The following is a 12144-nucleotide window of genomic DNA, read 5'->3' as shown; positions in this document are numbered from 1 at the left end:
CCTGTTTACAAAGCTGTGTGAGATCTGAGGGTTGCTGTTGTTGACAGGCCTCTGCAACTCGGATGCCTGGCAGTGTCATCCCACCACCCCTGGTCCGTGGCGGGCAGCAGACGTCCTCAAAGTTAGGGCCTCAGGCGAGCTCCCAGGTCGTCATGCCCCCGCTCGTCAGGGGGGCCCAGGTGAGCATGGGCTTACGGAACAGCCCCAGGCAACTGTCTCTCTCGGAAGAGTGACCCCGGTACTCAGACTGGGGCTCTTTCCCCAAGTCTGTCTTCATTGTCCTCTCATTGTCTTGTCTCTGCCCCACACCCCGACAGCAAATCCACAACATCAGACAACATTCCAGCACAGGGCCACCGCCACTCCTTCTGGCTCCCCGGGCGTCTGTGCCCAGTGTGCAAATTCAGGGACAGAGGATCATTCAGCAGGGCCTCATCCGTGTCGCCAATGTCCCCAACACTAGTCTGCTCGTCAACATCCCACAGGTGAGTCGTGCGACAGACAGCCCAGTCCCGTGGCCCGTGGTCCTGTAGCTCCTGGGACCTTGTTGGGTCGTGAAGGTTGTGGACAGGAGTCTCCTGTTGCCTCTGCTGAGAGGGTGAGGGTGGGGTCACCAGAGGCTCCCCTTTCCCCTCCACCCACCCCTCCCTCTTCACCACCGCGGCCAGGCGCAAGCACGTGAGGGGAATGTCTGCAGATGTCCCTTTAGCGCCAGTGCGTCTATTTTTAGCCACGTGTCCCTTCACCTCTGTACAGAGCCTCTGAGATGGTGAGGGCTTGTTTCCACCTAAGAGTGGGGGAAGATGGAGCCAGGGGCGGCAGGCTGAAGATCCTCACTGACAGATGAAATGGCTAGGTCTGCACGAGCTTCTGTTGCTGTGCGAGTGAGCTTCTCTTCCTCCTCTGGCACCATCCGTGTCTGCCTTTCTCAGATAAGATCATGGCCAGCAGTGCTCTTCTGAAGTCAGGCTCAAGGACTGTCCTGCTGCCTGAATGGGGATGTCCTGGGCAGGCCCTTCTATCCCCCCCGTAGGCGCTGGTCAGGCCCCTGCTGTGTGCCACCCTGTCCTTGTGTCAGAAGGGTGGCAACCAGGCAGGCAGTGGTGGTCCTGCGGCTCTGCTCCCTGGGGGCCGAGGGGGCCGGCGAGGGGGCCAGCGGAGGGCTGGCTGGTCAGAGGCCAGGCGGCACCCTCGTGCTGGGGAGTCTCGCTTCTCTGCGGAGACCCCTGGGCCGGTGTCACGGGCTCCCTGAGGCCCACGGCATGCCCGTTGTCAGGTGCATGCATCTTCCTGGAGACAGTGTACACAGCTTTCCTATTTCCAGAAGGGTCTTCAGTCCCATAAAGCTTAAGGGTACTGGCATGGCCCGCTCCCAGTTTGGGGGAGAGCATTTGAGTGTCGGGTGGCAAGTGAGCTGGAGTGAGGAGGTGGTGGAAGGTCAGCCACCAGGGTCGAGAAGACAGTGAGTGACGCAGGAGCAACGAGGATGGAGAAGAGTGAAGGGCGGGGGCACACAGAGGCACTCGTGAGGGAGATGGCATTGATGCCGCAGCGCGCCACCTTTGCAGCCTTCTGGGGAAGGGGCCACCTGGACCCGTGCTGGAAGGGGAACCAGGCTGTAGTGACAGGACAGTGGCCGTGTGCCTGGGTGGGGGTGGTTGCCAAAGGGGTGCCCGCTGTGATGCTGATGGCTTCCTGGGTGGCCTCAGCTGATAGAGTGTAGCAGGTTACAGATGTTTAAGTTATCTGGGTATCAGCTAAACCTCGACAAGTTATTTGTAAGATTGGTCATCTCAGAGCAGTTGAGTTTAATGTCTCTTTTTCTGTTGCTTGTTGATGGCAGGCAGCTCTGAGTTACTTTTAAGGACTTGTTAGTGTAGCTGATGGTGCCGACCTGGAGTTAACTTTTATAAGGACTTAGCATAGCTGATGGTGCAGACTGTGGGGTTCCCCTCAGGGTGGGCCCCTCAGGCACCCTGACCAGGTCATTGCCTCCCCAAAGCCCTCCCCAGCATCGCTGAAAGGAACGGCAGCCACCTCTGCTCAGGCCACCTCCACCCCCACCAGCGTGGCCTCCGTGGCCACCGCTGCGGATTCTCCAGCCAGTCGGCAGGCGGCCGCCAAGCTTGCACTGCGCAAACAGCTGGAGAAGACGCTGCTTGAAATCCCCCCACCCAAACCCCCTGCCCCCGAGATGAACTTCCTGCCCAGCGCTGCCAACAACGAATTCATCTACCTGGTGGGCCTGGAGGAGGTGGTGCAGAACCTGCTGGAGACACAAGGTGAGCAGGCCATGGGCCCAGGGCTGTTCTCTGTCTTGAAGGTGAGGCTTCCGTCATGTGAGTTGTTTCCGATGCATAGCGCGTGTGGGCACGTCTGCTGTGTACGCACGGCTGTCTTGGAGCATATTATGGATGATCTTTTGCCATCAGTTCTTCCCTTGCTCTGCGGTTTAGATAAATTTTTTTTTTTTTAAGTTTTTCGTTGAGTGTAGTTGATGCACAGTGTTGTTCTGGCTTCTCTACTGCACAGCATGGTGGGTCCGTCACACACACACCCTCTCTCTCAGACTCTGTGCCCGTGAGGGCCGCTGCAGAGGACTGAGCCGTTCCCCACGCTGTGCAGCAGGTCCCGGTGGCGATCCGCTGTGTGTGCAGCAGGTCGCTGTATATGGAGCAGTGTATATGTCAGTCCTGGCCTCCCGGTCGATGACCCCTCGCACCCTGGACCGTTTCTGACATGTGCAGCAGGCAGCTTCTTTCTGATGGGGCCTCCTCTGAGAGCTGAGGGAGGGTGGAGCTTTGCCGGGCACTGAGTCCCCACGCTGGGGGAGGGGCGCCTGTGCCTGGGCTAGCTCACGTTATCACCCTCTCTGGAAGTGGTCTAGAAAGCCACCTGCATGTTAAGAGGTTTTAGGAACGAAAGCTCACACACGGGGTGGCGAGGAGAAAGGATGCCGGAAAGTAGGAAGTCAGGTTTGCCCCGGGAGAGTTGCCGGCAGATGCAGAACTGAGGGCTCTTCTGTCCTTAAATTGCGCGCGTGGTGATGCCAATTGGCCGGCCAGCCTGGATCTCCTCCCTGTGTGGGCTCATCGACGCTCCGTGCTGAAGCGGAGACAGTGCTCCTCAGGGCCAGGGGTGGCCGGGTGGACTGAACCGGAGGAGCTGGGGGCCTGCGGCCGGGCCCAGGACGGAGAGATGTGGGCTCTGACACAGCCCGGACGTGTCTGCACTCCTTCAGTGACTCCTTTGGGATGAGGTCAGGTTGGCAAAAGAGCTGCTACCAGGCCTGTGTGGTGTGGCAGGCAGGAGGTTGTAGTGCCTGCCAGTCTTGCACTGGCCTGTGCTGGGCTCCTTCTCTCCCAGACTGGTCTGTCTGTGCTTGTTCTCGTCAGGGGTCAGTCTCCATCCCCTGTCGTCAGAAAACAGGCCCTAGCCGTGAGAGGAGGCCCTGAGTCCTGCCTGAGGTGGCTCTGACACCGAGGGCAGCCGCCGCTGCCTGGGCAGCAGGGGCTACCTCCTTTGGGGGTGGGTGTGTGGAAGGAGAAGCTCCAGGCTGGGGACCAGAGCTGGGGCCCACGGTGGACCCTGGGGCCTCTGGCAGCTTGGGCAGGTGGCATCCTGTCTGCTCTGTGGAGCGGCAGGAGCCCCCTAGAGTCAGATCCCCCGCTGCAGCCCCTCACCAGGTAGAGGCAACTCAGCCGGGAGGATGGGGCGGCCGGGGTCTCTCCACATCACGGTCCGTGACGCCAGGAGGCTGTTGAACTTTGAGTGCTGCCCGTGGAAGAGATAGGAGCAAAACGCAGTCGCCCCTTAGTGCACATTGGATGCACGTGTGTGTGTGCACACTGAAGGAAGCAGGACCCCGCACCTCAGCAGGCTCTTTGTGCGGCTGCCCTGGTCACCCCTCCGGGAGCTGGGTGCCACCAAGTCCCCGTTACCCGGGTCCGGCTGTGTGTCTGGCCAGCCATGCACAGTCACTTCAGCTCCCCGGGCTGTGTCTTCTTGAGACAGGGCGCTAGGGGTGTCCCCTCAAGAGCTTGTTGTGCAGCCCGGACGCCCTGCTGTGCACAGGACTCCAGGCACAGTGTCTGCTGTGAGCACTTTCTAGACGTGGTTGCCTCGCCCCTGGGCAAGGGTGCCCATCACCTTACAAGGTGGGGCCTGGAGTGGCCGCCGTCTCCCCGACAGGTGGTGCAATGCAGGAGGGTGGGAAATGCCTGCTCTGCGGGCAGGAAGGATGGCCGGGAGAAGCCAGGTGTCTTTGAGAGTTGGTGTCGAGGATGCCGAGCCCGCGGCTTTCTAAAGTGCCCCAGCGTTGCTTCTCAGCAAAGCTTCTGCAGGCTGGCCCTGTGTCTGCACACAGTTGGCACCCGTGTGTGTGCCGAATGAACAAACGTTGGGGCCTCAGTGTCCCGATGCCAGTTGGGCCCCCTGGCCCAGGGCGCTGCCTGGGCTCTGCCAGTGTGCACATCCCTCCTGGGGGTGGTGCGGGCTCTGGCTGTGCTGCTCCCGCTCCTCCGACGTGAGCCACGTCTGTCTCCCCCTGCAGCGGGCAGGATGTCGGCCGCCGTCGCGCTCTCCCGGGAGCCCTACATGTGTGCGCAGTGCAAGACAGACTTCACGTGCCGCTGGCGGGAGGAGAAGGGCGGCGCCATCATGTGCGAGAACTGTATGGCGTCCAACCAGAAGAAGGCGCTCAAGGTGGAGCACACGAGCCGCCTGAAGGCCGCCTTCGTGAAGGCGCTCCAGCAGGAGCAGGAGATCGAGCAGCGCCTCCTGCAGCAGGGCGCCGCCCCCGCGCAGGCCAAGGCCGAGCCCGCCGGCACCCCACTCCCTGTGCTGAAGCAGGTGAGAGCCGCGCGTGAGGTGGACACGGCAGTGCCCTCCGGGAGAGGGATCTTGTTCCTCGCTCCCTCAGCAAGGAGCTGTCGCTGGCAGGCAGGATGCTCCGGCATTCTCTCCCTCACTCGGCGATCATCTGCCTGGTTGTTAACTGTGCGTCTAAATTGCATTTAATGGTGGCTTTTGGTGGTGAAAATACTAATTTGCAGTTTCTTTAGATTTTGTAGCTTTCACTCGCAGTGTGCCGGCTGACAAGTACTTCTTGTCTAAAAGGACTTTTCTGAAAGCCACATTGAGCTGCAAAAGGGGCACTGGAAGAAATGTTCTAGCTAAATTAAGGAGAGGAGCAAGTTTGGAATCAAGTTTTTTTGGCTGCCCTTTTTTTTTTAATGTTTTGTTTTCCCACTCCTTGTAGACAATGGGCAATTTTTTGTGTCCTTGGAGGTCATTGATAATTCATCTAACAAACTCATCTTCTCAAGATCCCTGCATAGTGGGTGGCGGTGCTGCCTCAGGAAATTGCTGTCCTTTTGGGGACTCAGCCTCGCACGACCATAGCTGCTGCCCCTCGGTCACGTGGTCGCCTGAGGTCAGCCTCTGGACAGCGCTGACCTCGCTTTCAACCCCCGTTTGTGTAGGTCATAAAACCCCGGCGTAAGTTGGCGTTCCGCTCAGGAGAGGCCCGCGACTGGAGTAACGGGGCTGTGCTACAGGTCAGAACTAGGGCGCCGGGAGCCCCCCGCACCGCACAACCAACCAGCCCTCACGCCCCCGACCGTGACCACGTCAGTCGCCGACTGTCACGCTACCTGCGTCCGTCCGTCTGTCTGTCTCTCGCTCTCTCTTTCCCTTCCTCCTTCCCCTCCTGCCTCGGTGCAACTTACCTAGTCTCCTGATGTTGGACTTCCGGGATCCCGTGTGGGTGGGAAGAGGTCAGCTAGATCAAGGAGAGGCTGCGCTGAGCACCGTGCCCTCCGCGGCCCCCTTCCCTGTGTGAGCTGTGGCCCTCTCTCTCCCCTGCAGGCCTCCAGCCAGCTGTCCCGGGGCTCGGCCACAACACCCCGGGGCATCCTGCACACATTCAGCCAGTCGCCCAAACTGCAGAACGCAGCCTCGGCCGCCACCCTCGTCAGCAGGACGGGCAGACATTCCGAGAGGGCCATGAGCGCTGGCAAGGGCAGCACCGCCTCCAGCTGGAAGAAGGCGCCCCTGAGTACAGGTGGGCAGCCCTGGAGGGGCTCAGCGGGGACCTCCCCAGGGGCGGGCCCTTCCCACCCTTACTTTTAAGAGAGGCCTGCACACACCCAGGCTGTGGCACCAGGGTCCTGAACCCGTACTTGCTTTCTTAAGAGCAGCTGCCTCCGAGACTACAGCCTCACCTCTCTGTTCGCTGAGTAGGACACCCTGAACTAGTGGTGGCCCTGGATAAATGCTAACCACACTTGGTATCTCCACCCCCATACCTAGACTCTCAGCTCTTGACCCAAAATGTGGGACGGAACCAGTTCAGGCAATGCCTGCCTCAGCCCTCCTCCTTCCTGCCACAGAGAAGGCTTGTTTCTGCTGTTACAGCGTACCTTTCACGGTGTGCTGACCCAGTGTCCTTCATTCCTCACTCTGTGGGTACCCCCTGCCCACTTGGACAGGTCAGATGGTACAAAGTGCAGGATAGAATGAGAAGGAGGCAGGAGGAAGGGGCCCCTGGGGAGGTGGGCAGCAGAGCCCTGTGAGGAGCAGGCATCTGAGACCCAGCTTGGGGAGGCGGAGACCCTCCGGTGGCCGCTCCTGTCTGCCACAGCTCCCCCTTCCCAAGGTTGTCCTCTGGCTGTCCCCCGACACCGCTTTCCTGCTTTCCCTTATTCTTGTGCTCGCCTTGAGGTGAACGTTAAATATTTCTTGTGTCCATCAGTAACTGGAAAGTGAAGTCTCGGCACAGAGGGCCGAGAGGAGGAGATGGGTGAGAGCTCTCTCCCGTCTCCCTCCCCAGCCCACCCCTGGGTCCCTGTAGGAAGAAGAGGCGCCATCGTGAGAGTCCATCTCAGTAGTCAGAACTGGGAGAGGACTGTCAGTGGAAACAGCACAGAAAAGCCGGGGAGCAGAGCCTGCTGGAGGGTGGGGAGGGGCCAGCCAACTGCAGCAGAACCCAGCCCTCCTGGAGAGCAGAGAGTGTTTGTGAACATGCCAGACTGAGATACTTTTGCTCAGCACGTTTGAGATGGCACCAAATAACTCATAGGCTGGTCAGAAAAGTCCTTTTTTGGGAAATTTTGAAAGTATATGAAATAAGTGGGAAAACTCAAACAGGAGCCTACATACGTGTGCACAGTGGTAGCGCCCATGGGGAACCTGCACACTACAGGCAGCGTCTGAAACAGAACACGAGGGATACATAGTTGCTGTCTCCAAAGACTTGCAGACTAGATACGAAAGTGTCCTGGCTTAGGAGCAGTGCTCCTGGTTGCCCTGGGTTTCTGGATGGTAGTTTGAGGAAGGCTGGGCAGGACCTGGTAGGACCTCCAGGTTTCTGGAGCGCTGGCCTTGAATGCGCATGGAGGGTTCTGTGGGGCATTCAGTTGGGAAGTCTTGTTCCACAAAATAGATGAACCCACCCGGAATACCTGGTGCTGCAGCGACTCGGGTCCCTGCTGCTGCTGCTGGGGCTTCACGACAGTCTGTGCTGCGTGCCAGCCCAGAGCCCAGAGTGTGCTGGTTGGAGGCTTTAAGGGCTTCCCCAAGATGGCCTTTGTGCCCCCTGTGCCCAGTGGGCCCAGCCGAGGCGGGGGTCTTCCCCGGAGCCTCCCCTGACCGGGGCCGTTGTGGCCTGTTGCTCTGTCCTGTCGCAGGTGGGGCCCTCGCATTTGTCAGCCCGAGCTTGGCGGTGCACAAGACCTCCTCAGCCGTGGACCGCCAGCGGGAGTACCTCCTGGACATGATCCCGCCCCGCTCCATCCCCCAGTCAGCCACGTGGAAATAGTGCGCCAGTGGAGAACAGGCTCCCTCCCTCCCACCTGGCCCAGCACCCTCCGCTCGGGAAGACACCTCGCTCCCCAAGAAGGCGAGCGCGCGCAGGCCACGCTGCAGAAGTGAGAGCTCCAGTCTTGGCTACAAAGTCTCGTCGCGTCACGGAGGGATGCTTCACAGGTGGACCAGGATTCATACTGGGGGACCTTTCCCGTGGGCTTCCTTCCTTTCTTTGCCTTTAGTTTGCCCAACACCAGCAGAAAAGCGGACCTCGGGGCCGGCTCTGCTCCTGGCCCTCTCCTTCAGCCCCTGGCAGGGCTCGTGGACGGCACGCCCAGACACTGTGACACGCTCGGGCAGCGGTGCCCAGCGCTGCAGAAATTGAGCGGAGCATTGTTTTGTTTTGCTTTGCCCCCGTCTTAGCCTCCTAATCTCTGACTGCCTTTCTTCATGGCAATCCCTAGGTTGACAGATTTTTTAAAATCACCTCACGATGATGGAGTTTAATGTAAATGGCGCAGACCCAGGGTTCCCTGCCAAGCACGACCCCGGTGCCCTGGGGGGTGGGCCGCTCACCCCCCAGCCCTCACTCCAGCAGAAGGCCTCTGCTACTGCTCATCCTGGAGACGCCCTCCGACCTTCCACACTTAAGCAGAAGAACAAACTGAAACCCAGACCCAGCCAGAGAGCCTGGGGCCCTGGAAGCCGAGCGCCGCCGCCCGAGTAGGGAGGGGAGGATTGGCCGCCACACCCGGAGCCGGAGGTCGGAGGGGCCGGCTGTTGTGTTTTTTGTTGTGGTGGTGATTTATTTTATTAAATCGTTTCCTTTTCTTTTCCTACTTACTTTGATGGACGCATCCTAAGCCCTGGCCTGTGCTCCTGTCGAGTGTGTCTGCGTGGGGAGGCCCCACCCCGCGCCCCCCCCCCCCCCCCCCCAGACTTCAGGGTTTGCGTTTGGGTCTAGTTTAGAACCTCCCTTAAAAAGCAGGGCCACGCGGCCAGGGTTTGCCTTCAGACTTTTTTTTTAATCCTCTAGCGTCTACAGAAATGTCTCACAAAGGATCAGGTCTGCTCTTAGTTGTGTTCTGGTTTGTTCTCTCCCACTCCTTAAAAATCAGTCCATGAGGAAAGGTAGAAGCTGCTGTGCGTGTGCTGCACACGGGCCAGCTCTGTGCAGGCGTGAGCGTGTCACGTGTGCCTGCACGCACGTGTGGAGATGGGGTGCGCTGCTCCTCACTTCAGCCCCAGCCCTGGTTTTCCTGTCCATGCAGCTAGGGACTTAATTTAAAATTCTTAATTTGTAGGGCCACCTTCCTCATATACACTGCTGCACCGTTCTAATAAAGGCTCATTTAACCCCCCCTCATGTTGTGTGAATATCCGTGTTTAGAAGACATTTTTGACATGCAGTAGAAGACCTAGTTTTGCAAAGCGTTTGAATTTTTTGTCTAAAGCCCTGAATTTCTCATTGATTTTTGTTTTGAGTGCATAAAGAAGGTGGCCTGAAGGAGGGGAGGACTGGAGAACGGTAGCTTTCATTCCAAGATCCAGGGATTTGGGGAAAGGGGGAAATTGACCTTGGTGGGGGGGAGTGGGGAAGGGTGTGTTTTTACACCAAAAAATCAAGAGTATGCAAGCGTTTCTATTCCTCGCATTTTTCTGTGTGCCTGGCAAATAAACACCTGTCTTATACTACTCTGAGCTGTTAGCTCTCTCTGTTCGATGACATGGGCCAAAATTCCCAAATCCTACAAGGAGTGCCCAGCTGGCTGACTCGGGCATACTGACCTCAGTGCCATGCAGCAACTCAGGCGTCTCGGCCAGGGTCACCTCTGCACTGGGGGTGCCCAGGGTTGCTGCAGCCCCACAGGGGTTGACTGGGTCTGTGACTCCGGGGCTCAAAACCAAGCCACTCGCACTGGCCCCGGATCCTTGCCCCATCACTCTCCACCATGCTCAGGATCCACCTCTCCTCACCTCATCCGGCCAGACTTCCCGAGGCTACTGCCTGGACCTTGTGAGCTGAGTACAGACTGACCGCCACAGGGAGAGGGCATGGTGGCTGGGCCCTGACCCGTTCTCTGCCTCCTCCAGCCCAGCATTTGCAGGAACATTCCCATGGGTAGGACTTACTGTGACATAAATGTAGCTTTTTAAAAAGGGATCAAGAAAAAAGGGGGGATCCAGGAGGTGAGATGCCTTAATCTTGATTCATTTCCCCTGTCTCAAAACTTCTATCCCCCTCTTTTTCCCTTTAGTTTCCCCTTTGCATTGTCACTCCTATAAGCCTCAAGTGCATGGTTCTGTGCTAAAATTTATAATGTTATTAAGAAAGGGCATTAAATACCTTTCAAGTATGGGAAGGGTGTTAACATTAAAGGTATTCCCCCAGCCCCAAAGCCCACCCCTCAAAATGGGCCGTGCTTCTGGGAGTCTAGGCTGAGAGGATCTGGTTCCCAGGAGAACCAGAGAACGTGGGAGCCCCCAGTCCCAAATGACTATTGTAACCGCCCAGTAATCTGCAACAGGAGCCCCCAGTGACACCTGGAAACTTCAGAACGCTGGCTGTTACGTGGACTGGGGTGCAGGGTTCACCAGGCTCCCTTCCCCAACTGAAATGGCCTGTGTGCGGAGGCCCACAGGTGTCCGTGGGTGCTCGCACAGGGAACTCTGCGTCCACTCAGCTGCCCATGGCTCTGGCTATCCCGACTGTCGTGGGGACCCTAGTCCTCAGTGTCCCGGGTGTTGGGACCCACACCTTTGACAAAGTCAAGAGTGGACTGCCCTGCGAGGTAGGGGTGGGTGGCGGCTATGGTCTGGAAGCAGAAGGTCACTTCTGTACAGAGGGAAGGAGAGGCGACGGGACACCCCTGCATGGCTCCCAAGTGGCCCACAAGTCACTGCTGTGGCTGCAGAGACACGGGAGTCTCCTGTATGAATCATGTTCCCATCACAGGCGTGGATGATGGAAAGACGGCCCTCGCTGCTCTGCCGTTGGGTTTTTCTTTGATACCTGGTTATGCTGCACATGGCGTTTGCCTAAAGAAGCTGGAGTGAGTTTTTTTTTTTTAGGGACAGCTAAAGTTTTATAATCCTTAAAGAGTAATAGTCACACCAGTGTAGGGTATTTGGGAGGTGGTTTGTTTTGATTGGGGGAAGGAGGTTGTCACTTGTATTTTTTGTGACTATAAGCCTTTGATGAAAATGTTAAAAAACAAAGTGACCACCAAACCAGCATAGAAGTTCCAATAAAGACGCTGGAATCAGTGGCTATGCATTGTGTCATGAAGTTTTAGAATCTGAAGGATAATAAAAAAACGGATGATGTGTTTCCTGTGTTTTCTTTTTGACTGCTCGGCCTTGGGGTCTCGCATTGTTTTCCTCCCAGCTTTGGGGCAGCTTGGAGACTTGGGATTTCAGGGTGATCCTTTCTTAACAGGTAAGCGAAGGATCGGACGCTTGTTTCCTGGGCTTCTTGCAGATCTCACTTGCTGCGGGGATTTAGTCTTCCCCAGCTGGATGCTTCAGGTGAATGGCTCAGTCGTGTCTGACTCTGCGACCCCGTGGACGCCAGGCTTCCCTGTCCACCGCAGTCGGGCACGACTGAGTGACTGAACAGGACAGAATGGAACTGGATGCTGGGGCTTCCCAGGTGGCACTAGTGGTAGAGAACCCATCTGCCGGTGCAGGAGGCATGAGAGACGCGGGTTCGGTCCCTGGGTAGGGAAGACCCCCTGGAGGAGGGCACGGCAACCAACTCCAGTGTTCTTGGACAGCCTATATGGTCCATCGGGTTGCAAGGAGTCACGTGATTTTGCACACAAGCACGCACCCACCTGGATGCTATAGCCTTACCTCTGGGTGGCGCTTTGTGGCCTGTTTACCCACAGGGCCATGGGGGTGCATGGGTGAGAATGCAGTGAATTCTGCCCCTTGGCTTGGGTTCTCGCCATCAACAGCCTCCATCCCAGAGTGGTGGGCTTTTCTGGCTCAGCATTGGGTGTCCGCTGCAGGACAGTGCTGGCGCAGTTGGGCGCCACCTGGCTGGCTTTGATATGAACAATTCCTGGTGCAAATTTGTTTTCAGAGGTTGACACACTGTTTCAAAGTTTTACAAAATGAAACCTATGAGCACTTTGAACTCCAGTCTGCATAAAATGTCCCCTTGTTTTCCTAGGTGCTTTTGTTCATTTATCTATCTATTGCTGCCACTTGTCACTGGGGCATCTCTGCCTCCAGCCTGGGGTCTGACTTCCCTCCCCTGCAGCCATGGCCAGCCTGGTCTCACCTGGGCAAGGCACAGAACTGGTACAAGACACTGCGGGCCTGTCACCTCTG

General features: G+C 57.6%; 1 protein-coding gene across 8 annotated transcripts in view; it reads left to right on the top strand.

The window, feature by feature from the left end:
- The window catches only part of GATAD2A (GATA zinc finger domain containing 2A), a 98128-nt gene extending 86992 nt beyond the window's left edge, over positions 1-11136 (top strand). For 3 of the 8 annotated variants that reach the window (XM_069588976.1, XM_069588978.1, XM_069588977.1), the window contains exons 7-13: positions 48-179; positions 318-485; positions 2003-2282; positions 4553-4851; positions 5484-5558; positions 5869-6064; positions 7689-11136. In XM_069588976.1, the coding sequence (XP_069445077.1) occupies positions 48-179; positions 318-485; positions 2003-2282; positions 4553-4851; positions 5484-5558; positions 5869-6064; positions 7689-7819 (1281 nt within the window). In that variant the 3' untranslated portion in view covers positions 7820-11136. Of the gene's footprint in view, positions 1-47; positions 180-317; positions 486-2002; positions 2283-4552; positions 4852-5483; positions 5836-5868; positions 6065-7688 lie in introns of those variants that run through there. The other 5 variants (XM_069588972.1, XM_069588975.1, XM_069588973.1 and 2 more) reach the window with 3 other exon arrangements.
- Positions 11137-12144: the final 1008 nt, after the last annotated feature.

Source organism: Ovis canadensis, chromosome 5, assembly GCF_042477335.2.
Source record: "Ovis canadensis isolate MfBH-ARS-UI-01 breed Bighorn chromosome 5, ARS-UI_OviCan_v2, whole genome shotgun sequence".
Lineage (NCBI taxonomy): Eukaryota > Metazoa > Chordata > Mammalia > Artiodactyla > Bovidae > Ovis > Ovis canadensis.
This window is presented reverse-complemented; position numbering and strand designations above follow the sequence as displayed.